The sequence below is a fragment of the Panthera leo genome, chromosome C1 (assembly GCF_018350215.1).
Source record: "Panthera leo isolate Ple1 chromosome C1, P.leo_Ple1_pat1.1, whole genome shotgun sequence".
Taxonomy (NCBI): Eukaryota; Metazoa; Chordata; class Mammalia; order Carnivora; family Felidae; genus Panthera; species Panthera leo.
Window position 1 is genome coordinate 184,794,374 of NC_056686.1, and position 26,553 is coordinate 184,820,926.

The 26,553-nt window shown below is 35.7% G+C and overlaps 2 protein-coding genes across 7 annotated transcripts in view; one reads left to right on the plus strand and one right to left on the minus strand.

Annotated features, from left to right (window-relative positions):
• CC1H2orf69 (chromosome C1 C2orf69 homolog) lies at positions 1 to 26,399 on the plus strand. 5 transcript variants are annotated; one of them, XM_042949627.1, is made up of 5 exons: positions 1 to 442; positions 10,680 to 11,574; positions 12,572 to 12,644; positions 23,211 to 23,372; positions 25,875 to 26,399. In XM_042949627.1, exons 1-2 carry the CDS (start codon positions 104 to 106, stop codon positions 11,505 to 11,507), a joined length of 1,167 nt encoding a protein of 388 aa, XP_042805561.1. In that variant the 5' UTR covers positions 1 to 103; the 3' UTR covers positions 11,508 to 11,574; positions 12,572 to 12,644; positions 23,211 to 23,372; positions 25,875 to 26,399. The 5 variants fall into 5 exon arrangements, with proteins under 5 accessions (XP_042805561.1, XP_042805562.1, XP_042805563.1 ...); XM_042949628.1 differs by lacking the exon at positions 23,211 to 23,372; XM_042949629.1 differs by lacking the exons at positions 23,211 to 23,372; positions 25,875 to 26,399 and adding an exon at positions 15,194 to 15,373.
• TYW5 (tRNA-yW synthesizing protein 5) overlaps positions 17,513 to 26,553 on the minus strand; it is a 19,643-nt gene continuing 10,602 nt past the window's right edge. The window contains exons 4-8 of one of the 2 annotated variants that reach the window (XM_042949631.1): positions 24,415 to 24,459; positions 23,216 to 23,353; positions 20,935 to 21,022; positions 20,438 to 20,554; positions 17,513 to 18,112 (exon numbers count right to left, since the gene is read on the minus strand). In XM_042949631.1, coding sequence (XP_042805565.1) covers positions 17,856 to 18,112; positions 20,438 to 20,554; positions 20,935 to 21,022; positions 23,216 to 23,353; positions 24,415 to 24,459 — 645 coding nt within the window. In that variant the 3' untranslated portion in view covers positions 17,513 to 17,855. The remainder of the gene's footprint in view (positions 18,113 to 20,437; positions 20,555 to 20,934; positions 21,023 to 23,215; positions 23,354 to 24,414; positions 24,460 to 26,553) is intronic. The other variant, XM_042949632.1, reaches the window with a different exon arrangement.

Consider the following 26,553-nt stretch of genomic DNA (forward strand, 5'->3'; position numbering starts at 1 on the left):
CCGAGTCCCGCCCGGGCCGCTCCCGCCGACCGTTGGGCGGCCTGCCGATGTCCCTCCCTCAGGACCTCCCCCCACCCCTGAACTGCTCTCGCGGCAGCGACCCATGTGGGAGTTCAGGCTCCTGCGGTCGCCACCGCTGCTGCTCCTCCTGCCGCAGCTCAGCCTCGGAATCGCCGCGTCCCGCTCGCAGGCCGAAACCATGAACCTGGGCGGCGGCAGCGGTGCGCCGTTCTCCCCGTCGGCGGAGGGGCGCCGGCCGCAGTGCCTGCAGCTGTCCACGGTGCCGGGAGCTGACCCGCAGCGCAGTAACGAGTTGCTCCTGCTGGCGGCGGAGACAGCCGGGGAGGGACCGGAACGGCGGGCCCTCCCTGGGGACCGGGCGAAGGAGGAGCCGCAGCCAGCGCCCCAGCATCACGTTCTCTATTTCCCGGGGGATGTGCAGGTAACCTGGGGCCTGCCTGGACACCTGTTCCTTCCTCGTGTGCATATGCGAATGCCCCCATTTCCCCCTCGTATTAGTGCGCGGTTCCTTGCCTGTCCTGAACACACCCACACATGCGCTCACGGCGTGGCTCTTCCGTTACTCCACGAAATCCAAAACCGCCCCTGCCACACCCCTGACCCTGTGCTTCTGGAGCCCCAGAGGGAAGGTGTCCTTGGAGGGTTACGACCTCGAAAGAGCCAGCTGTTTAGGCTTCGATGGGGTGGAATTTGAGACAGAAGGAATGAGACACATAATATATATCCATTCTATAACTTGGTTTCTCGGAAGTGTATGTGTGTGTGTGTGTTAGACAGGAGACAGGAATGACTTGTAAATTAACTTAGCACTTTAGGGTTCCGAAAACGCTGACAGTAATTAAAAAGCAAGCAAGTAAAAAAATAAAAAAATAAATAAATACAAGGGTATGACACTTTCAGTTACCCTAGAAAGGGAGGGTGGGTGGAAGAAAAGGGACAGTAATTAAGCATGTCAATATTTTGATGATCACCTAAATTCTTTACTTTTGTTTTTGTATGTGATCTTATCTTAATTATTATTTTTATAGCTTCAGGTAAATATCTGTGGCTATTTTGTCCTGGAATGCCGGGTCTTAATCTGGATCTTAACTCAGAACCGCGTCGTCTAATACACTAGCCATTAGGTATATGTGGCTGTTTAAATTAAATAAAAAATCCAGGTTCTCAGTCACACTAGCTACATTTCAAGTGCTCAGTAGCACCTAAGGTTTGTGTGTTTCCTAATGGACAGCACAAATACAAAGCATTTCCACTGAACGTTTCCATCATCATAGAAAGTTCTGTTCGGTAGTGCTGATGTAGACAGCATGGCTTGTCTGGGCAACATGGCTAGATAGGTTTCTTATACCATGAAACAATATTACTTTATTGTTTTTGAAATTGATGCTTTAAATGATATAGTTACAAACTTTGTGCCTTGTGTCGAGTAATGGTTAAGATATATGTAGTTTTTTCTCTCGTTCTTAAAACAATTGACTAGTCTAATTGACTTCTAATAAAAACTCTGAAAAAACTAGTATTTAGATTTAAGACAAGATACTGAATTTACTTAATTGATGCTCTGTTGCTCAGTTTGGGAAAATAGCATGGCAATGCTGACAGCAGCGACTTCCAGAGATTTGAGGACCAGCTACTGTGTGCATCATAATGATGATGATGATGGTGATGATAGTAATGGATAGTAGATAGTAAAGGATAGTAACTAACCTTTCTTGAGTACCTATTAAATGTTTATAAAGTGTACCAGCCAGAATACAGTATCTTCAGATGAGGTCTAAAAAGTGCTAAATACACTTAGAGTAATACCTCCTTTCGTTTTGACATTATTCACTTCCTAATGTAGCCCGAGATTCCATTAGCTTTTTGGACAGTGATATAGTGTTGATTTATGCAGAATATGAAGTGCTTTAAAAACTCAGGTCCTTTAGAGAAGAATAGGATAATGCATCAAAAGACTTTGAGGCCAGATTGCCTAGGTTTGAACCCTGATTCTGCACTTTTTAGCTATGAAATCTCTGGCCAATTGCAGCTACCTCAACTATAAAATAGGAGTAATAATTTAGAAGGTATCAGTGAGGACTAACTATATGAATACCTAATGACTGACAGTTTCTTCTCATCTTTCTGATGACCTTTTTTATTATTGGGCTACCCTTGGGCTCAGTTTGTGAACTTTTCTACTCTACCTTTATTCCTTTAGTAATCTTTCAGTCTTGTGGTTTTACATACTATCTGTACTCTGATGACCTTCAACACTTTTGTATGTAGCCTAGATTCCTGGAACTTTGGACTTACCAGTCACCTGCACAATATTGCCTTTTGGATATTTAATAGATATCTCAAACATATCTCAAAGCAAACATGAATCTTTGCTTTTAAATCTGTTCTTCTTGCAGTCTTCCCCATCTCAGTTAATAGAATTTTTTTTAGTTGCTCAAGTTAGAAACTTTGAAGTTATTTTTTAGTAACCTCTCTTTCACACTTCATATCTCACTCAATCAACAAAGTTGCTTCTCCTCCTAAATGTATCTGGAAGTGATCAGAATTATCAATTTGAAATGTAAGTCAAATCATGCCATACCACTGCTCAAAACTCTCCAATAGTTTTCCATGTCACTCAGAGTAAAAGCCAGAGAACTCTTGATGGTTTGTATGGCTCTTCACTATCTTTACGTTTTCCCATTCTGTTGCTTTCCTGTCTCCTTTTTCTGTTTTACTCTGCCATAGCCACACCAGCATTCTAAATGTCATTCATGGTAGCCATACTTCACCCCAAAAGCTTTGCACATACTGCCTGCAACAGTATTCTTCCAGATACCTGTAGGATTCATTACGTCATCTGTCTCAAGGCTGCTCAAAAGTTGCCTTCACAATGAGGTGTTTTCTGACCAACCTATTTAGTAATCATATATATGCACAGGATTTCTGTCAGTTTTTCTCTTTTATTTTTATCCATTTCATTTACTGTATTAGTTAGTCATTTTGTTTTTTACCTGTCTTCAAACACTACAATGTAAGCTTCATGTCTGTTTTCTTCACTAATATGTTTTATGATGCTTACTGACTGGCATGTTGTAAATATTCAGTAGATAATTTTTTGAATGAAATAAATGAATGAATATATGTAAGTTGCTTTGAGCAATGCATGATGAAGTGCTTGATAAATCTTGGCTATTATTATATGAAATGCTTTTGGGCTAGATTTTCTCATCTGTATCTTTGTACTTGATTCTTCTGAGCCTAATGTTTATCTCTATGAAATTTACGCTGTTAAATACAGCTCAGCTCTTTTTATTGATCCTTTTATAGAACCATTATTTTGCTTTGTATCATACATAGATTAAATAAGCATTCTTTCTGTATCTTTATTCTTAATTTGGATAAGTACTGAACAGAATAGGGCCAACAGAACTTTGTAGGGTACCATTAAGAGCTTACCTTATGTTAACACAGATTTGGTATCATTTGGATCTGATGGTCCATGTAATTTAAAATTTTAATTATCATTACTTTGTTGATGTTCCTTTTGCAATCATTTTGTCCTTTTTTATTCTATACGTTTTATTTTCTCATATGAATTAACAGATGAGATGAGAACATAGTAATTCATATTTCTTTAGGTGCTCTGATTTTGGAGGGGGAATCTATTTTTTTTTTTAGTAGACACTTTCCAATTTTCTTGAGTTCTCTTGCTTTGTGAAGCCTCAGGGTGTAAAATTATACTTATCTGTCTCTTTTAAGTATAAGCTTACAATTTGATGAATTTTGACAAATGTTACAATTATGTAACCAACATCACAATCATGTTATACAACATTCCATCACCCTAAAAAGTACCCTTGTGTCCTACTTCTGTCAGTCTCTTTTCTCAGCCCCAGGCAACTAGTGATCTGCTTTCTTTCACTATAGTTTTGCCTTTTCTAGATTTTCAATAATTTGGAAGCATAGTATGTAGTCTTGTATCTGGCTTCTTTCAGTTAATATATAATGCTTTTGAAATTCATTATTATTGTTGCCTGTATCATTAGTATGTTCCTTTTTATTACCAAGTCGTTTTCTGTGTATAGATATACAGTTTGTTTACTCATTCAGCACTTGGTGAACATTTGGTCATTTCCAACTGTTAAAGAAATTTTGTTTTCCTAAAGGCTAGGATACATAGTATGCCCTACGTATGTCCTGGTGAGTAGAAGACTCACTCCTTTACTATTTACACTACTACCACACTCACAGTACTTTTGAAACCTGATATGTGGGGTTTTTCCCCATACCAGGTGATCCTCTCTGACACTAGCTGGATATCCTACAGTTCAATTCTGACAGTATCTACCTGGAGTTATTGTCACATTTCATAAGTTAAGGACTGAGTCCCACAAGACTGCTCCCTCCACTTCAGATGCCCATCCAAGTCCCAGGTTGTCACCTGTACTGCTGACCGACTGGCTATAAATTGGGCTTCCCATGACCCCCTCCATGGGTTCAGTTAATCTGCAGGAGCAGCTCACAGAATTTATGGAAACAGCTTACTTACTGTTTACCCACTTATTATGAAAGGATGTGATAAAGGATACAGATGAATATCTAGATGGAAGAGATGCATAAGATAAGGTATGTGGAAAGGGGTATGGAGCTTCCATTCCCTCTCTCAGTGCACCATTACCCTAGGACCTCCATGTGTTCACCAGCCTAGAAGCTACCCAAACCCATATTTGGGGATTTAAAAAAAAATTTTTTTTAACGTTTATTTCTGAGAGACAGATAGACAAAGCGTGAGCAGGGGAGGGGCAGAGAGAGGAGAACAGAATCTGAAGCAGGCTTCAGGCTCTGAGCTGTCAGCACAGAGCCCAATGTGGGGTTTGAACTCACAGACCGCAAGATCCTGACCTGAGCCGAAGTCGGATGCTTAACCAACTGAGCTACCCAGGAGCCCCATATTTGGGAATTTTTTTTTTTTTTTTTTTTTTTTTTTTTAAATGGAGGCTTCATTGCATGGTCATAATCAATCATTAACTCCATTTTCCAGTCTCTCAATTGAGAATGGAGAGTGGGACTGAAAGTTTCAAACTTCTAATCATGCCTTGGTCTTTCTGGTTGACCACTTCCTATCCAGGAGTCCACCAAGAGTCATCTCATTAGAGCAAAGATGTTCCTGTCACCCAGGAAATTCCAAGGGTTTTAGGAGCTCTGTGCAAGGAGCCAGGGACAGGTGTGTGTGTGTGTGTGTGTGTGTGTGTGTGTGTGTGTGTGTGTGTGTGTATTCTATTATTTTGCACTTGATCATATACTCTGGGGTTTCCTGTGCTTCTTGTTGGGCAGCCTTCTTAGGCTATTATGGTCCTTCTAGCTTGCTTACTTGGGATGTCCACTTTATGCTCAATAAAGATGTCCCCTTCCCCCATTTTTGATGGAAGTACAGCTCGTATCCCATATAGTTATCCATGCTCTGGTGTAAGAATAGTTCGCCTAGCTTAAAACTTTATCTTGAATGTCTCCAAACTATTGGAGACACATGCATGTCAAGCTTTCCTAAAAATCTTTTGTACTTTTACTTCAATAGCATTATGGGGTGGGCCTGTAAGTTTTTGCAGGTCAATCTACCTGTGAAATAACCACCTCTTAATTGCTCCAAGACATTCTTTTGCCACTTGTCTCACTGGTGATGAAGAGAAGCATGCCCCACTAGAAGCATTCCCCCTTAAAAGGTAAATAAGTGCATTGCCTTCCCAACTGGGATGAAAATTCTCAAAAGAAAATGCTCTCTCCCTGCAGTCTTTAGCCTTTTCTGTAGATTGGCCTTGTTTTAATAGCCTGAGTTGCAGAACCAGCTCTGGCTACCTTTAGCAAGTCCTATTGGGATGTCTCTTTTTAGAATATGGGAGTACTTATCCATTGTTTTGAGAGCTGCGAAGGTTTTGACACAACAGTAACCATCCTGTTCTTATGTTTTATGTTTTAGTTTTATGCATTAAAAGCATTTTCCCCCTCTGATCATGTAACCTGGGACTAATCAAAGAAAATACCAAGTTTTTAGATTTACCACCTCCTATGTGGTAAATTGTGAGAATTGTAAAATCTTGAGTTCATTTTGGCTCATTAACTAAATAACTATATAATATAATAGCTGTAGTTTCTAGGATCTCCATTTCCTTAGCTATATAAAGGATTTAGATAAGCCCTTTCAGATCTAAGCTCCTATTTTAATTATATGTCACAAATCAATATGCAGAGTACAGTAGTAGAATCCATAAAAAATTAAATGATAGCCTTCTGGGAATTAAAAGTTTTTACATGTATGACAAAATTGTCAACATTAATGAGATTACAAACTGTTAAGAAGGACTTGAGCATCTGGGAAAATTATCAAAGGACATGAAACCGAGAACAGAAGAAGAGAAAGAAAATTGCCAATAAACATAGAAAAAAATTCAACCTGATTAGGAATCAAAACATGCAAGTTAAAAGTAAGCTATTTTGGGGTGCTTGGGTAGCTCAGTTGGTTAAGCATCTGACTTTGGCTCAGGTCATGATCTCACAGTTTGTGAGTTCGAGCCCATGTCAGGCTCTGTGCTGACAGCGCAGAGCCTGGAGCCCACTTCAGATTCTGTCTCCCTCTCTCTCTGCCCCTTTCCTGCTCATGCTCTCTCTCTCTCAAAAATAAACAAACGTTAAAAAAAAAAAAAAAAAAAAAAAAAAAAAATATATATATATATATATATATATATATATATATAATAAAAGATAAAAGTAAGATATTTTATCATAGTAGAAATTTTTTAAAAATTGATGCTAATAGCCACTGTGGGTAAGGATGTGGGTAAGTTCTTATATACTTCCAGTGGAATGTAAATTGATATTAATCTTTTTATGGAAAGTCTAATAATTATGATGCAAATCTATATTTATGATATGGAACCATGCCTGTAATATATTTTTAAGTGAAAACTATATGCATAAGCTTGTTGAGGGAGAAATAAAGAATGCTCTTTTTTTTAAATGTTTATTTTGAGAGAGAGAGAGAGTGTGCATGTGTGCAAGCGTGCAAGGGAGGGAGGGGCAGAGAGAGAGGGAGAGAGAATCCCAAGCAGGCTCCGTGCTGTCAGCGTAGAGCCTGACTCTCCACTCAGTCTCAACAACTGCGATCATGACTTGAGCCGAAATCAAGAGTTGGACGCTTAACTAAGTACCTAGGTGCCCCAAGAATGCTCTCTTATATATGTATTTGTATATGTGTATGTATACTAAAGAAAACTGGAATGCTAGACTCCAAAGGTTTAATAATGATTACTTCTAATTGATAATTTTATGGAGGATTTTTCTATCTTCCTTATGCCTTTGCATATAGACAATTTTTATAGTGAGTATTTTATTAGTTTTAGTTTTTTAATAGAAAATATATGCATATTGTTAAAAATTCAGTTTCTTTAAGGTTATACATTGGTAAGTAAATCTCCTTTTCATCCCAGTCTCTCCAATCTCCCATTTCTCTTCACCAAGGCTACCATTGTTACTGATTTATATGTCCTTCCAGAGACATTTTATGCTGATGCAAACTTTTTAAAAAAAGCACAAATGGTAGCATAGCATACAGTGGATTTTTAGCTCTTATTTTACAACCCGTGTTAGTACTCACACATGTCTATTCTTTTGAAACAAATAACCTTATACATACTTAATTATTCATGCATATATGCAAGTATGCCACTGAGATAAATTCCTAAAAGTGGAGTTACTAGGTCAAAAGAGAAGTTCATTTAAAATTGTTTCACATAGGGGTGCCTGGGTGGCTCAGTCAGTTAAGCATCCAACTTTGGCTCGGGTCATGAGCTCATGGCTCGTGAATTCGAGCCCCTCATGGGGTTCTGTGCTGCCAGCTCAGAGCCTGGAGCCTGCTTTGGATTCTGTCTCCCTCTCTGCCCCTCCCCCACGCATGCTCTGTCTCCAAAAATGAATAAACGTTAAAAAAATGTTTTTAGTTCTAAAATTGTTCAACATCTATGGTTTATGGCTGTTAGAAAACAAAGGCAAATCACAACTCTGTTTCTCTTTTTCTCACATCGTGTATCCAGTCAGTCAGCAAATGCTATTGACTCTACTTTCGAAATACGTTCAGAGTCTGACCACTTTTTACTGCCTTCATTTCTACTACCACTTTTATTCAAACTACCTTCTTTTCTCAGGATTATCCTTCAGTAGCCCCCTACTGGTCTCCCTGCTTCAACTCCCGACCCTTCAACATAGGAGCCAGAGTAATCATTTCAAGACATAAATTATTTCAGCCCTCTGTTCCAAACCCTACCAAGCAAAAGCCAGAGCCCTCATACCTCCCCTCCTCCCCAACAATCTCTCTGACTTTGACTTTTCTATTTGTTTCTGATACGGAGCTACGCTAGCCTCATTACTGTATCTTGGCTCTACCAAACATGCTTCCACTTCAGGGCCTTTTGTGGTTGCAGTTCCTTATGCCTGAATTGTCATGATTCACTCCCTTGGTTCCTTCTGTTGCTTCTCAAGTAGCCGCCTTATTGGAGACCACCCTGTGTTTTAAATAAGAATCTTCCACCCTCTCCAAAGCCTTGTATTCTTTTTGCCCTGCTTTTTAAAAATTTTATTCCATTGCACTTAACTACCATCTAATGTTTTGTGCCGACTACTAGCCGCTTATGGCTATTGACCACTTGAAATGTTAGTCTAATCAAGGAATGAAATTTTTAATTATATTTAACTTTAAATTGAAATCTAAAAACTGATACTCAGTTCAGTTCCTAGAAAACTTTTAAGTATATTTGAACAACTTGGATAAATGAGTCTACTTTTTTGACTGTAAATTTTACGAAATCTAAATTCAGATCTAGTATTTCCAATGAAAATTCAGCATCCAAATTGAGATGTGCTATAAGTGTAAAATACACACTGGATTTCATAGACTTTGTAAGAAAAAGAAATGTAGTAATCTCTCAGTAGTTTTTTATAATGGTTACATGTTGAAATTATAATATTTTACACATCTTGGGCTCAAAATACATTATTAAAGATAGTTTCACCTGTTAACTTTTTACTTTTTAAAATGTAGCTACTAGAAATGTGTGGCTCATGTTATATTTCTGTTGGACAGTGTTACTCTGTTTACTTACACAGTAGTTTATTGTGTATCTCTGTACTAGAATGTGAGCTCCATGTGGGCAGGGGTTTAGTCTGTTCTGATCCATACCCAATCAGTAGGTATCCAATAAATTTCATAAAATAAATGAATAAATCTGAATTTCCTCTTTTTTTAAAAAAGCTACTATGAATACAAATTAAAAGGAAAACAAAATTTATGTGCATATCCTAGAACCTGAGCAAAAAGTTACTACTATATATAGAATGCTTATAAATAAATAAGATCCAAATAAAAAAGGGCCACAGTTATGAACAAACACAAGTAGAAATCCAGGTCGTTAATAAATATATAAACAAAGTTTCAACTTCATTCAAATTTTCAACAAATCCAAATTGGAATAAGCTATCCTTTGCCTAAGAAATTGCACAAAGATAGAAGAAAAATTATACATATCTCTCTGGAAGACAGTATTGTAGTCTGTATAACTAATCTTAAATTATGGATATTTTTTTACCCTGTTTTTCCATATCCAGGAATTTATTTTTAAAGAGATAATCACAGATATATAAAAAGATGTTTCTATTAACATCCATTGCAGCTTTGTACAGATGAAACCTTGAACAATGCAGGGGTTAGGGGCACTGACCCCCACATAGTTGAAAATCTACATATAACTTTTGATTCCCCCCAAATTTAACTACTAATAGCCTACTGATTAGAATCAGAAGCCTTACTGATAATGTAAATAGTCAATTAATGAATATTTTGTATATGTATTATATGCTGTATTCTTACAATAAAGTGACATTTTTCTTAAGGAAATGTTATTAAGGTGGCATCTGGCTACTCAGTAGGTGGAACATGCAACTCTTGATCTTGGGGTTGTGGTTCGAGCCCCACATTGGGTGTAGACATTACTTAAAAATAAAATCTTTTTTTAAAAAAGAAAATGTTATTTAAAAAATCATAAGAGAAAATACATTTACAGTATATGTATAGGAAAAAACTTGCTTATAAGTGGACCTTCACAGATTGAATGCATGTTGTTGAAGGGTCAACTGTATGTAATACAAAAATGAAATCAAATTTAGCATTCAGTTCATTCCAGTAGTCCAAAGAGGGGTGGGGTTCAGGGTAACAGCTTTAAAGGGAAAATATTTTTAAAGTTCTGTCTTGGTCAAAAAGTCTGCTTAATAAACCAGTTTTTATTTTCAGTTAATATGTTAGGAGTAGGAGATTGTATGTATACTAAATAACATTTAAAATTATTTATAATGCTTTTAAGGTAAGTTTTATTTTTAAATTTCTACTGTGCTATTTAGCTGTATCTCATAACCCTGTCTTTTGATGGTTTTGGGGTTTAAACTGATTAAATGATTTGTTTAAAATTCTATCAGAAAGTAATGACATATTTATAGTTTTCATTTCTGGTATGTTAACCATGGGTCGGTCATATAACATCCCAATTTTCTCCACAATAAAAATGGGAAACTATTTTGTGGAAATAATTTTATGTAAATGTGTATTTAATGCTTGTTTCATCTTTCTTACCTTTCAGAATTACCATGAAATTATGACTCGTCATCCTGAGAATTATCAGTGGGAAAACTGGAGTCTAGAAAATGTGGCCAACATTTTAGCCCACCGGTTCCCCAATAGTTACATTTGGGTGATAAAGTGTTCTCGAATGCATTTGCACAAATTCAGCTGCTATGATAATTTTGTGAAAAGTAATATGTTTGGTGCTCCAGAACACAATACTGACTTTGGAGCTTTTAAGCACCTTTATATGTTATTAGTTAATGCTTTTAACTTAAGTCAGAACAGTTTGTTATCAAAGAAGAATGTGAAAGATTTGAATCAGGACTCCAAAGCATCTAATTGTAGATCCAGTTCTTCTCACACTACTAATGGTTGCCAGGGAGAAAAAGAGAGGACCTGTGAAAAGTTTGATGAGTCTGCCATGAGTTTTTATCCACCATCACTAAATGGTGCTTCTTTTACTTTGATCGGATTCAGTAAAGGTTGTGTTGTTTTGAATCAATTGCTTTTTGAATTAAAAGAAGCCAAGAAAGACAAGAACATAGATGCTTTTATCAAAAGCATAAGAACAATGTACTGGCTGGATGGTGGTCATTCCGGAGGAAGCAATACTTGGGTTACTTATCCAGAAGTCTTGAAAGAATTTGCACAAACAGGAATTATTGTTCATACCCATGTAACACCTTACCAAGTATGTGATCCAATGAGATCTTGGATTGGAAAGGAGCACAAGAAATTTGTTCAAATACTTGGAGATTTTGGTATGCAGGTGACTAGCCAAATTCATTTTGCAAAGGAAGCTCCTTCCATAGAGAATCACTTCAGGGTTCATGAAGTATTTTGAGACTACAAGAACATTAATGTCCTTGTTCAGTGGAAGAGCAGAAGCACTTTGAGTGTTATAAATTCAGGTAGTGAGATCTAATTCATAGATGCACTGTCAGTTTTTCGGGGGCGGGGGGGCGGGGGGAGGAAGCACACATTCCTAAAGAGTGTAATGTGCAATAGTATTCCTTGCTCGTGAATGTGAACAGTTTTTAATTTGGATTGGGTTAGAATTAGTTCATTTGAAAAGTAAAAGGTGATTTGTGATAACCTTACAAGGAGATACAAGACCCTTAGGAATGAAAGTTATGATATAGTCCTTCTAAAAGGTAATGAAAATTGTTATTGTTGGAAATAGTTTATTTTCTGAGTACTAATGTTTGGAACTAATTTTGGTGACACTAACGGTAATTAGCTATTTTGGCACTCAAAACTCCATTTTTCTTCAAATAAAGCAAAGGCACACTGATGTTTTCCATAATTCTGGAATAACTATATCCTGCCTCTCCTGTTTTATAAACTCATAGTCATCCTTTAATGTGCCACCAAGTGTTTTTTTTCTTGAAAGTCAAAATGTATTTGTTTCCACATTTCCAAAAACATGTAGTAATGTACAGTTGGTTTTTAAAAACATTACACTTAAGCACCGTGGCTTTTAGATAAGACATTTTGGACTTGACTCTTGGCCAAAAACCAGCTCTTTGGCAAAATTGTTTTAATTAGAACATAATTAGGTATACTGCGTAAAAATAGACTACAAATTTAAAATCTTTTCATCATATCAGTCTTTTGAAAGAGATCAACTTAGGTGAAATAAATATATAACACTCGATTTGTTACTGCTCTATTGAAAAGGAGGCAGATTCTATACATCTAAGTCAGTGTTTCTCCAGAAGCTTGATTTTGTCTGCCAAAAGAAAGCAGCTCTCTTTGGCCAAAATGCAAAATTATATTGCTATAAGAAAAGTTACAAGGGAAAGTTTGAAGACACAAATGATTTAGTTTTGGCTCAAAAACTGAATTTGCTTAACACTGCTACATAATTTGGGTGAGGTTTCCTTCTGCCTGTTTTTCTTGACCTAGATAAATACATTTTGAGAAACCAAGATCTAATGAGTGTCAACTAACACTGACAGCTGTATGATCACAATAAAAGGTGAGCAGTCACTTTTTTATTGCTTATTAATAATTAGCTTTTGCAGGTCATGAAATAATTAAGCAGGCATTGCCGCTTTCAAATTGATAAAAAAAGATACTGAAGCTTAATATCTTAATAACCCAGAGGACCTAAATTTATAAAATACAGAATTAAAATGTTAATCTCTTGGTTTCTTCCCAGACTTATATTTTAATGACTCTATAATACATTCCAAATATTCAAACTTATAAGAATTCTTGCTCACCAAATGCTTAGAAATGACATCCCTTAATTGTATAAAGTACAGAATAGTATCTCAATTTTTTTTAAGGACAGGTTAGTTTATGTTGGTTCAATTTCTTTACCGGCTTTTAAGACCAAAAATTCCCAGTAAGGAAACCAGCAACCTGATTCTAGCATTTTATTACCTAATCTTAAAGTATCATGATTGATCGGATGGCTTCTTTCAATGTTTAATAATCCTTGGTTAAATTCATGTGTATCTAATGTTAAGTAGCTAAGTTACTGAATGCACTACTGAGGGGGAAGGAAAAGCACTTATTTCACAGGATTAGGTAAAATGGAAAAAAGACTTTTGTAGAAGGATTTATTTTAAAAATCTGAGATATTTAAAAATCTGGGTTCTTTAGCTATCTAGTCATATGACTGCTTAATTATAATTGTTATGTGTTCAATGGATGTTAAGAATAACTCACTGGACACCTGGAACTGCCATTGCAACAGGATGAGAGTGTTGAAAGTAGAAATATTTTCTTGAATGAAAATATATTCCAGCTGATCCATATTCAAATATTTATGACTTCCAATTTGTTCTTTCTCTACATTTGTTTAAAACTATTGTAAATGTTAGTGTATCCTTTTGGATTGTGCCTTTGTGTTTGTGTCATGAGAATCAACTGAGAAGTCATATAGATAATGTGAAAGTTGTTACCGCCACAGCATGAATGTACAATTGTATTAAATTTAATCCAGAGAAGTCTGTTTGGATGTGCTTTATGTTAAGAGATTGGTTAAAATTTAGATTGTTACTTGGAAGGAAGCTATTTCTATCCACTTTGCTAGTTTAGGTTTGTATATGTCTTCATTAACCTTCCATGTCTTTTCATATGAGCAACTTTGAGTCTTTCCTGTAAAAATACATTTCTTCTCTCCTTTAAGTTGCCCCACAAAAGTTTGCTTTATTTCCATTTTTGCTGAATTTCTTGTGGAAGAAAAACTCAAGTAAGTAGGTTTTTCCTTTCATGTGCTAATAATTTCAGGTATATGTATTTCTTGTGCTCTCCTTAAGAGTCTTAGTTAAAATATGGTGTGATCTGCTTTTCATTTCACCCATGTAATGACATATATAAGCACCCACCCAGGCAAGAAAGATCTAGGCTCGGACAAACCAGTCTCAAGCATTTGAGTATGGAAATGTGTAATAGACTAAGGCTTCAAAGTGAAAATATGAAACAAAAGGTAGTATTTTTAAAAGAGCTATTCTGTTATACTTCATTTAAGGGCCTCAGAGGATACGATCGACACATAGGTAGACCTCATCTGTAAGTTCAGGTTGGTCTAGTAGCTCTTAGTGGTAGAGACAGGCAGTTGCTTAGGGTGGTCATTTTAGGATCCCATTTAATGGAGCTTTAAAAATAGAATACAACTTAGGCGTACTTAAAACACCAAACACTCAGCATGTGTGCTTGCAACAAGACTGAGGTAACAGCAAGGATGTGTGAGTGACTGCCGGTCGACTGGCTCCTCACCACGTCTGGTCTCAGCCCTGGAGGAAGGAGTCCCAGCAGCACAGCTCTGACCCCACGCATACCTGCACTCCAGCTTCCTGCATTTTGCTTTCCTTCAACTTCTCAGGTTCAGCTTAGATGTCTGTTGGCAACTTCAGATAGGTGAGAGAAAAGCCTCCTTACCAAGATTCTTTCCAAATGTTCCCATAGCCGCTCTTCAAAAGGGTGGAAAGATACAAAATAAGCCTTGTTGAATTTATTTCCCTTTTTAAAACTGTAAGTGACAAGTTTTAAATCAATTACTGAATAAGTAGAATTCCAATGTAATTATGTGCCAAGGCAAATACTGTTAGTGTTCATGAAAAACTAATACAGTCTAACACATGTATTTAAAAAAGTTGTTTTGAAAGAATGATAGAGGGGCCAAAAAAAAAAAAAAGTCAAGATATACAACTGCAGATTCCAGTCTGCCCACCTAAATTGTCTAACTTCTTCCCAAAGACAATCACTATCACTGGTTTCTTGTATATTCTAGCAGAGATAATTCTATACATATACAAATATAAATGTTTACTTACAGCAAACCTTTGTTTTACACAAACGGCAGTATACTATATCCATAGTTTCCAACCTTTTTCTCATTGAATTACTCATTTAATTACCTTGAAAACTTTCTTGCCAATACTACAATACCTCTGTCTCATTGTTTGACTGCATAGTATTCCATTTTCTCTTACACTCTGTTGTTTACTTGTTAGTCTTACTTTGTATCTATGTGGTAGATAGATATGTGTCTATATCTATGTCTATGTGGTACAGTGAGTGGTACAGTGACAAGTTTTGCTGACAGAGAAGAAAAATTCCTTTGTGTATCAGGTCAAGCCCCCAAACTGTAGTCAAAGAATAACAAGAGATGTGCTGCACCTAAGGGAGAAAGCGTGGAGAATTACTGACCTGGTCACCACAGCTGTAATTCCAGTTTCTGTCACAAGACTGGACAATCACTTAGGCGATGTGGATTGATAAAATGATTTCTAAGATCCCTTTCAGCAATAAAGTTCTAAGATTTGGAATTCCTGAGACGTTGCAGCTAACACATACTGTTTAATATGTTATATGTTAAAAATATCTCATTTGGTCTCAATCAGGTCAGCAAAAAAGATAAATGCAAAATTAAGACTCTAACATTAAAAAATATGACCAAGGAAATCATTTTAAAGTTTCCCTAAGGGTTCACTTCTAGTTTTGTAGGCATTATAATTTAATACTGCCACAAGAGCCACCCCAAATCTCAAAGCTAGCACCAGCCATCACTGTCCCTGCCCTGGAATTATCTCTGTAATTTTGTAGCAACCCTATAAAGTACAAGTTTAAAGATGAGGAAAAGAAGCTTCAGAAAGATTAAATTATTTAACTTGCCTAAGGTCACGCAGTGTGCTTCCCAAATAAACTGAATTAAAATGAATATTCATTGGGAAGATTATAATCTGTTTTACTTCCAAGTTTTCTACATGATTCTGGATATATACTTTGCACTGATTCTCTTTGTGTTGTTGTTTTTTTTAAAGAGGCAAAACCCAGGAGGTTTATTAAAGAGCTGAGCATAAATACTGTTCAAACTAACAGAGGTTTTTTTTTTTTTTCTTCCCAAAGGAAAAGGAATCATTAAAGAATTTCTTTGCTTAATCTAAGAACTAAAGATAATTAAAAAAAAACAACTAGTAATTAAATCAGGCTAATGTGACAATTGCTTTTCTAACAGACCGTCTTTTTACTTTTGTTGACCTGAGTAACTTCAATATCTCTTCCCAAAGGCACCTAGGGAGTTCAGAATGATTTTTTATATACTTTTCCATTATTTATCATAATGTTTTTTATACCTGAAATTAATCAAACTCCAAACACAGGATATGAACAGACGAATTACTTTAACAGAAAATTTTGTCCATAATTAAAACACACCAACTTGATGCACTCAGATTGCTTTAGATGAACACATTTGTGTTCTGTAAATATATCTGGTCTTTCTTCAATGAAATTGCAATATAATTACAAAGAATGGCACAGATCCACATACAATGGCTCATTGTCTTCAATGATGACAACATTATTGGGATCTCTCCTGTATTCTTAAAAAAAGAATTTTTCTCTTTAAAAAGAGGTGGAAAAGCATTTAGTGGGGAAAACTAATTGGGCTGAGATTTAGCTGTAAGTATAAATTAAAACAGATTTGAACATTTTCTGACGTTGAATAACTGAAAAAAGGGGCAGATCTGACTTACATTGAGTGCCAAAAAACCCCAGGATCAGATTAAACTTTTTGGACAAATCACAAAACCAATAATCCAAATTACTATCATTTAATCCAGTTGTTCTCAATCCTGATTATACATCAAAACAACCTATGAGGTCTACCAGATACAGATACTATACCAAACCCTAAACATACCGAATAAAGTCTACAAAGTTGGTGCCTAGACAACTATGTTTTAAAAAGCTCAAAGGAAAAATGTAGTAGACATCGTTGGTTGCTCATCTTCTTTTCCTAACCTGAATCCTAATTTTAAAAATTATCCATGCTGTCCGCATGTATACCTCATGTACCTCAGAGGAAGAGGATTCTACTTATAAGCTCCAGGAGACCCAGTTGTTCTAAGGGTTATTCCATACCGTTTCCCAGTGACTGGCTCAGCGGTAGACAGGTCTAAGCCACTTTAGATCAATGAGACCCTGGGAAAGCTTTTGCATATTAAGAGAAGGCCCTTGGAATCCAGCCTGACTTCTCCTCTGCATGTAAATGAAGAAGCACATGGCTCCAACTGCTATTGGCAATCATCCCGTGACCACGAGGGTAGCCAGCCTTAGGATGATGCCAATGCTGCATCTGAAAATGGGGGAAACAAACCTAGGTTCTTGGTGACACTACTGAATCACTGGATCAGAAATACTGAAGCCCGTTTATCAGTTGACTTCATGTATAATGATTCAGTATATTTTATTAAGTCATTTTATTTTTTTTTAAGTTTGAGAGGGAGACAGAGAGCACACAAACAGGGGAGAAGAACAGAGAGAGCACAAGCGGGGGAGAAGAACAGAGAGGGACAGAGCATTCCAAGCAGGCTCACCACTGTCAGCATGGAGCCCGATATGGGGCTCAATCCCACAAACAGATCATGACCTGAGCCACTTAACCGATTGAGCCAACCAATCTATTTTATTAAGTCATTTTAAGTTGGATTTTTAATTATTTGTATCTGAAAGCTAGAGTGGTCCCACCCAGTACAACATTCTTTCAACCTACTGTATTAAGTAGAAACCATATAAATACAAATTCATATTTAATCTATAAGTCTGAGATTGATTTATCTTTCCTATTTTAACAAAGAATCAATCTTTAAAAAATATTTTATATGTTATACTTTTCTAATATTTGAGTTGAACTGTATTGCAAAGTTAATATTCACTGCATTCACTTCATTATTTACTCAAAGTTTTTACTATAGGCTTTATCTTGAATGTGTAAGACCATTCGCCGTGCATAGAAGTCCCTGTATTCCTCTGGTAATTCAGACAGTGTTTTTAAAGCTCTGTCCAGAATTTGTGCAGCTCTTGATGCTGCCGTAGGGTCTTTGTTTCCATAGGTATCCGTTTTATCATAGCATTCAGACGGAAGGTGCTTCCAAAAAACATTCACTCCCACTCCAAACTCTTCAGAGATTACGTTATGGAACCATAAAGCTAGAGAAAGTTAAAAAAAAAAGAAAAAAAAAAAAACAAAAAAAAACAACCAAGTTAAAAATAAAACCTAGAGTAAAAAAAAAAAAAAAAACACACCAAAATGTCAGTGAAATATCACAAATTGCATATAGCCAATGTAAGAAATTCTTGTAACTAGATGCCTTCGTTAGCACACTCCCAGCTTTTAACAGAATCATTTTAACTTTTATGAACTGCCAACCAATTTAAAGTGTCAATAACACAACCCTACGTTTAAAACCTTTGGAAATAGCAATTTTCCCTTTTAACTTGAAAGACATAATAAAGTTGTATTTGTTTTGTAGTTCTGTAATTTGGGGCTATGTTTTGTGTTACTTGTTTACACTTCCTGAGTCCTACAACCACATCAAAAGTGTTTATTTTTTGTACACAGAACATTTCAATTATTTGAGGAGTATCTTTGACCTTTTCTGCCTCAGCACAGTACTTTTGTTCTCAAAGACTTCCTATTCAAGCTGCATATTTGGTTTTCTAACTTGCTTAAATTTGCATTCATTGTAGCCTCCTTAGTTTCATATTTCTAATTAAATTAATTATAATTTTCTTATATTTCTTTCAGCTCCTTTACAATATATAAAACTAAAGCACATATCTGGTGGTGGAGATGATGAGGAAACTTTGTCAAATGATATAGCTAATTAATTTTTCACTTCCTCTAGAACATTTCTTTGTTTTCCATTGAGTCTAAACATTTTCAAACTTACAGGTGCTATAGGAATATGAAAGCAACATCACAATATAATAAAGATGAAATACTAGTCACATCAAAAAATGTTTAATCTTGTGAATGGGAGAAAGTAAGATTTACAAGATGCTAAATTTTACAAACAAACTCATTCTAAGAGTGCTCTAGGAAAAACAAAGCTTAAAATATTTTGATTTGCAAAACTAGTTTCAAACATGGATTTAATCTTAATTATTCTTTCTTTAAGAATCTTTTTGCCTTATTCAGTATAACAGGAAAAAAAGCTAACCATTCTGTTAAATTTGAATGCAAAGATGGGGGTTTTGCTTTTATTTCAAAATATATGCAAATGTTCAGTATTTCTGGCTTTTTTTTTTTTTAACTTGTATATAGAATAAGGGAAAACTGCATAGCTCCTAACCATTGTCTAAAGATATAAAACCCCAAGATTTAAATAATGGCAATAGATTTAAAGACTAGTATGCTGGTTGTTTACAGAGAACATAAGGATAAATAAGTCAATGTATCAAATCAGTATTATGTTAAGGACATGGTAACAGGCCCCTTAGAGAATACAAAAATTACCAAAACATGGTTACTTATCCTCAAGCAGTGTATAATGTAGCCCCAAATGAAATCATCATATTAAAAAAAATTTTTTTTAATGTTTATTTTTGAGAGCGAGAGAGAGAGAGAGAGAGAAGGACAGAATATGAGTGGGGGGTGGGCAGAGAGAGGGAGACAGAATCTGAAGCAGGCTCCAGGCTCTGAACTGTCAGCACAGAGCTGGATGCGGGGCTCAAACTCAGGAACTGTGAGATCATGGCCTGAGCTGAAGTTGGACGCTTAACCGACTGAGCCACCCAGACACCCCTTATCATATTTTTACTAATACTTTTTTACTTAATTCTGTCCCTGAAAAAGAGGTATTAATGATTAAAAATATATTAAATATGGGAAATAGGACTATATAAACAGAATTTGTTAATGGACTCCTTTAATCTTAATTATGATTTTTTTATCTTCAGGTATTCACTTTTGAATAATTACAGATATTAATTACATCACTAACTACAACAACTAATGCCTATTTATTGTACAAAGAAATTAAGCGACGCTAATTCAGACCTTAGAATATAATGCACAAAAAAGACATCATAGGTGTTAAGATTATAATAATTTGATACTTAATAAAATTTCTAATCTCCTTTGGCTTTGAAATATATTTACCATTTCTTTGTAAATGCTTAAGTGACATAATTCTAAAATATATAAATATTTTAGAAATGAAGTGATTAAAAAGAACAAACTAATCTTTTCCCAGATATAAATCTATTGCTTGATGTCATTAAATAATTAAGAGTATTATATTAATTAATAATATATTTATAGGTTGCCTTTGAAAAACAAGATTCTTAATTTTATAAGAATTTGCTTAAGCATACTTTAAACACACATACACAGTTGTATATAAAAATCAACTTGTATAGGACAGAACATATAATAAATATACTTTTGTACTAAAAAAAATATCATATAATGGATGAGTGACAGAGTACAGAGTTTATAAACAGCAAATTAATGAGGTCTAGAAATCTTACCAGGAATGAATAATACATCTCCAGCTTTAAGGGAACATTCATACCTTCTAGCCTTGCAAAACAGTGGATATTTAGCTAAGTCTGGATTATCTATATTCAGTACTTCTGATTTAGTACCTGAAAAGTTGCAAAAAAGGATAATAAAGTTAGCAAAGTTAGCATTTCTTAAAAGGTAATCGCAAGTATAAACTTGAAAGTGTATTCTTTTCTGTACAATTATTTATTTTATCCACACTGTGAGAACAATTACTATTCTGAAACCTAAGCCAGTTTTCAGTGACCCACCCTTTATGACCATGGACATCCATGTAATATAATTAAGAAAATTTGAAAATTTCATTGTTCACACAGCCTATTACCTATATACACATGCACAGTGAACACAAATACATCATAATTAGGAAGAAGCCCTAAGATATTTTTCTATGAAAACAGAATTCTTAAAAAGAGAAACTGAATAGACCAGACCTTAGAAATATAAACTTAAAAAAAAGTACCTGATAAATATAGATACTGGGCATCTCGAGGACTGAATAGTACAACACGTTTTTTTCCTGTCACTTGTATCAAGAAGTTATCCATTACCTGAAGGCCAATAAGAACTTATGGATAAGCAATATCTAAAATTCAAATAAATAGAACCAGTGGTATTCCAAACAGTTAAATGTAAACCCTATCCTTTAGTAAGACTTGCCTCACATTATCTAAAACTCTTAAAGTAATATTCTAATCTAACAAAGAAAACATTTGTATTCTAAATACAACTGTGCCTTTATTAGAGGTATTCCAGCAGCATTGCCTTAAAATGGTAAGGACTGGCAAGCCATTAGGAAATCTGAGGACTATTTGCCCTTGCCCCAGTATTCTGACAGAGAAGGTAGTTACATCTATTTGAGGCTCCCCTTGGTTAGTACTTATTTTACTTATCTGTCAAGGGATGCTATGCAATGAACATTGGACAACAGATTGAAAGCACTTAGAAAAATTAGGTGCTGGAAAAACACAAAGTATTGCTGTAATCAACCACTACTAAACTCTTATATAGCCAACCATAATTTAGTTACAGGCATCCTGATTTCCAAATTATTTCTACCGGACTATAACTTGGCAAATGTTCTTTATGTACTTACTAATGGAGTAATCTTGATTTCTGCATATGCAAGGATATACTTTATTGGTACACATTGTGGAAAATGTTAAAAGGTGGAGATACATAATTCTTAGCCAAGGAATTAAAATATATACTAAGCAAGATATATTCATAATTATTTACATTTTGCTTCTACCTAAGCATTTCTCCTTTCACTAACCCTTTTCTTATGTAAACCTTAACTATATAACAAGCACTCCTTTGACTTATTTTTAATTTAAGAAAAGATTTATCAAATTTCATTATAAATCCAGATAAAAGTGATACTAGTTAAAATTTAAAATAGTCACATAATACAATTAAAAATATATTTCAGGGGTGCCTGGGTGGCTCAGTCGGTAAAAGCGGCCGACTTCGGCTCAGGTCATGATCTCTCGGTCCGTGAGTTCAAGCCCCGTGTTGGGCTCTGTGCTGACAGCTCAGAGCCTGGAGCCTGTTTCAGATTCTGTGTCTCCCTCTCTCTGACCCTCCCCCGTTCATGCTCTGTCTCTCTCTGTCTCAAAAATAAATAAACGTTAAAAAAAAAATTAAAAAATATATATATATATATTTCAGTTACCATATCATTTTCTCACCATATCATTTATGTAAAACATTTAAAAACTAAGCTAAGAATTTGTCTACCTCATTTAATTAGAGTTATTATGTTACAATCCTCCCAAGAGATCCTCAGCTGAATTATAATACATTTATAAAACAATATAGCTTGATTTAGAACTTAAAAAAAATTATTTTATCCTTATTTATTTTTAAAGTTTATTTATTCTGAGAGAGAGAGAGAAAGTGGACACATGAGTGAGAGCAGAGGGAGGGACAGAGAGAGAGGAGAGAGAATTCCAAGTAGGCTCCGCAGTGCCAGCGCAGAGCCCGACATGGGGCCAGAGCCCACGAACCATGAGATCATGACCTGAGCCAAAACCAAGAGTCGGACACTTAACCAACTGAGCCACCCAGGCACCCCCAAAATTATTTTATGTTTAGAAACTTATTAGGTATTGCTTTAGCTTCCTAAATTTCTCCACACAACAACAAACCATACACAATCCTACACTTTTAATGTGTAGGATTAATGTGTTTAAAATATTTATATGCATATATTTAAGCAAGTAAAATTATAATACCATGATATGATCAGGGACAATATTCTATACATCTTGCTGCTCAACCAATACAGTTGACATTTCACATTCTCAAGGGATATATAATCTAAGATCTTCAGATATCCCCAAATTCTTACAACTGGAGATGGCTCTCCACAAACTTCTGCCTTTCTCTCGAAAAACAGTTCCACCTAGTCACATGTGTCATCTTCACATCCTCATATCATAACCTTATGACTTTTGCCATTTGTGCAACTTTCCCCCCTCATCTGGTGGCCATTTTTCACACACACACACAAAAAAACTGCACAAAACTTACATACACACAATATAACAAGACCACAGAGAAATGCAAATATGAGAAACTAGGCACCAACTTGCAGAGCACCTGTTTTCAAAGCTCATGTTTCAGCAAATTATATCCCCAAGATCTTTAGGGCAGTCTACAGAACGTTAAAACTGTAAATGTTATATCTATAAATGCGAAAGATTGACTATAGCTTCAGATTTCTCATTTACGTAGCATACATCATAGTGGGTCCAAAGTTGTAATCCTGGTGAGCTAATTCGAAAAACACTGGAAAAGAACTGCTCCTCTTTGAAAAATTTTGGAAACTTAATATCTCCTTCCAGTAAAGGAAACTGCTTTCTGATATCTGCAACATCCTGCATTGAGAGAAACATGGTAAAAATTTTAATGATAAATGCAATATTGGTGTAATGCTTGTTTTACTTCAGTCTGCCATCAGAGCCCAAGATATCAAGAAGGAATGGGGCAAAAGTCTGTTCATTGCTTTAAAATACTAGTAGGTGACCACAGCCAACACATGCTCTTTCAAATGAAGTAATAACAGACTATGTAACAAGACTGCAGATTCAACAATATCAGTACTGTTAAGCTTTATATGCTTAATTAATAGAGAGGTTCTTCCTATTTAAACAACAATCATACAATTGCCATCTACTCCAATATTAAGTATTTAAAATCTATGAGTCAACAATTTGAACATTATCAACTATGTAAGACCTGTGGGTTTTACTAAGGGAGGAAACTAAAAGAAAGTAAAGAATGAAATGGGAAATAAAAGGAAAAACCAGAATCTTATTTGATTGTTTTATTTTTTAACTTTTTTAATGTTTATTTTTGAGAGAGAGTGAGCGAGAGTGAGCATAAGCAGGGGAAGGACAGAGAGAGAGGAAGACACAGGATCTGAAGCAGGCTCCAGGCTTCTGAGCTGTCAGCACAGAGCCCGATGTGGGGCTCCAACCCATGAACTATGAGATCATGACTTGAGCTTAAGTTGGATGCTTAACCGATTGAGCCACCCAAGCGCCCCTTACTTGATCATTTTAGGCAGCCATATTAATTTGACTCTGAATACATGTCAAAACTTATATAATGAATTATTCAGAATGTTTATAATTATTTTAGATTATATTTTATTAGTTGAATGGCCATCTGTAAAATATATTGTTGAAAGGATTTCTTAATTATATAGAGATTAGAGTAGATGACTTTAAACACTAAGATACTATGGTCCTGCTTAAGAACTAAGTAACCAACTTTTAATAATTTTATCTTATTCAAGGGCACAAATCATTGAGAAAATAATGGAAAAAGATGAAACAAGTCATGTGTCAGGCACTAAGTATAAAACTACAGTGCCAATTAAAATATATATATCCATTTAGGTTTTAAGCATTTGTTTTACATTCAGAATTCTTACCTTTCTAGGGTCTTCCCCAAGTGACCGTAAGTAGTACTTCTCATCCTTAAATATTGCAAAGAAAAATAACATTAATATTCACTTAAAAATATTAGAAAGTAAAGACAGAAGGAAATGAGTCTTAAAATCTAACCCAGTTAAGTTGTTTTCGAAACAGTTCTGTTCTCTTACCCTTTCTACTAATGCTCTCTGGTGGCCATATGAAGAAATAGCTTTATAGGCCGCTTATTAGAAGGACTAGATCCACAAAATGTTATATGAAATAAATTTGAAAGGCAACACATACCTACTATGTCTAAAACACAATGCTTAATTTATTTTTTAATGTTTATTTTTGAGAGAGAGAGAGCACGAGCAGGAAAGGGGCAGAGAGAGAGGGAGACACAGAATCCAAAGCAGGCTCCAGGCTCTGAGTGCTCAGCGCAGAGACCCACACAGGGCTCAAACTCACAGACCACAAGATCATGACCTGAGCCGAAACTGGAAGTTTAACTGACTGAGCGACCCAGGCGTCCCTACAATGCTTAGTTTAGATTTTATGCTCTAAATTACTTAGACTCTTAACAGTTTACAAGACTGAAAAGAATTCTCATTTGTATAACACACATGATCTCAAGGTAATGTGGAAGCTAACAACAAACTTTTTCATGTAATGCAAATGTAGAATAGGAGATAAATATAACAATTTATATTTTCAGTAATAAATATTTTAAAAATCTGGAACACTGCATTTTATCCAGGTAAGCCTTATAACTGATCATATAAATTCTCAAGCCAAATCCTTTAGAGTCAGCTCATGTATGAATTAGAAATATGTCACATCAGAGTAGTAAATTTATGTTGATACTTTAAAAAACTGTCAACTACCCTTCACTGAGTAGCTAGAGTAGAGAAGTGTTTGAATTATAAAACACTACTGTTGCTTGCATTTCCTCTAAAAATTAAAGAACTGAGATACTGGGTCAAGTACAGGGGCAATCCAACTCAGGAATTCTGCCTCTTTTATACCTACACCTTACCATCATAACACAAAATTCAAAATCTACATTATTTATCTTAACAACATATAAATCTAGGACCAAAAATTTAACTCAGCTCTCAGATCCAGTGTTTTCAATTTTTTTTTTTTTAACATTTATTAATTTTTGAAAGATAGAGAGAGACAGGGTACGAATGGGGGAGGAGCAGAGAGAGAGGGAGACACAGAATCCAAAGCAGGCTCCAGGCTTCAAGCTGTCAGTACGGAGCCCGCCGCGGGGCCCAAACTCGCGGACCGTGAGATCATAACCTGAGCCAAAGTCGGCCGCCCAACCGACTGAGCCACTCAGGCGCCCCTCAGATCCAGTGTTTTTATGTTTTTAACTAGCCTCATATAATTTCTATAAATTTCTTACTGGGTAAATAGGTTTCAAAGTATGGTTTTCGGAATTCTAAGTTTTCTGTCCGTTCTAATATTTCAGGATTGAAAAAAATAAATTCAGCCTTTCAAGGTCACGCTCTTGTTGGGGTAGCCCCAACCACTGACTGAGCAAGATGGAAAAGGACTAGACACTGTCACCCACCCACACAGGACTCCTCTAACAGGCAGTCTTTGCTGAGGAGTTCCACCTTGAGCTGGCAGAGATGCTGTCTTCCCCCACCTAACCCTCCCCTTTCTTTTCAGAGGTATTACTCCCCAATAAATCTTTTTGCACTCCTAAGCCCATCTGTGCACCTGCTTCCTGGAGGACTGAGTTGATAGTCTATATTCATCTTACACCTAAAAATTATGGATTTATGTCTAAAAATTATGGAAAGTTGTAAATAAGATGAATATATACTGTTAGTTCAGGTAAAGCTAATGGATTCAGTTTTAGTAGACAATCTAATCATATCATAGAATCACAGCCCTGCAGAGTGTGGAGGGATCCTGGTGATAATCTAGTGTAACCACTACCTGCTGAAACAACTGTGAACAGGCAGCACCCATCACAACCAAACTGGCCACCAGCCCAGCTGGCTCAAAAGCAGACAACAGCTTTATTCAAAACTTAACAAGCAGTTTATTTTTAAAATGTGCTTTTGAGATAACAGTGAATTTGTTAAAAATGTATTTCTATATAAGCCGCAATGTCTTATCTCAAGATATTTAAATTGAAT

Excerpts from the sequence above, each read along its gene's own strand:
- CC1H2orf69 (XM_042949627.1), top strand. The coding sequence starts at position 104 with ATGTGGGAGTTCAGGCTCCTGCGGTCGCCACCGCTGCTGCTCCTCCTG. Across the intron at positions 443-10,679 it reads ATTTCCCGGGGGATGTGCAG|AATTACCATGAAATTATGAC; the intron begins GTAACCTGGGGC and ends CTTACCTTTCAG.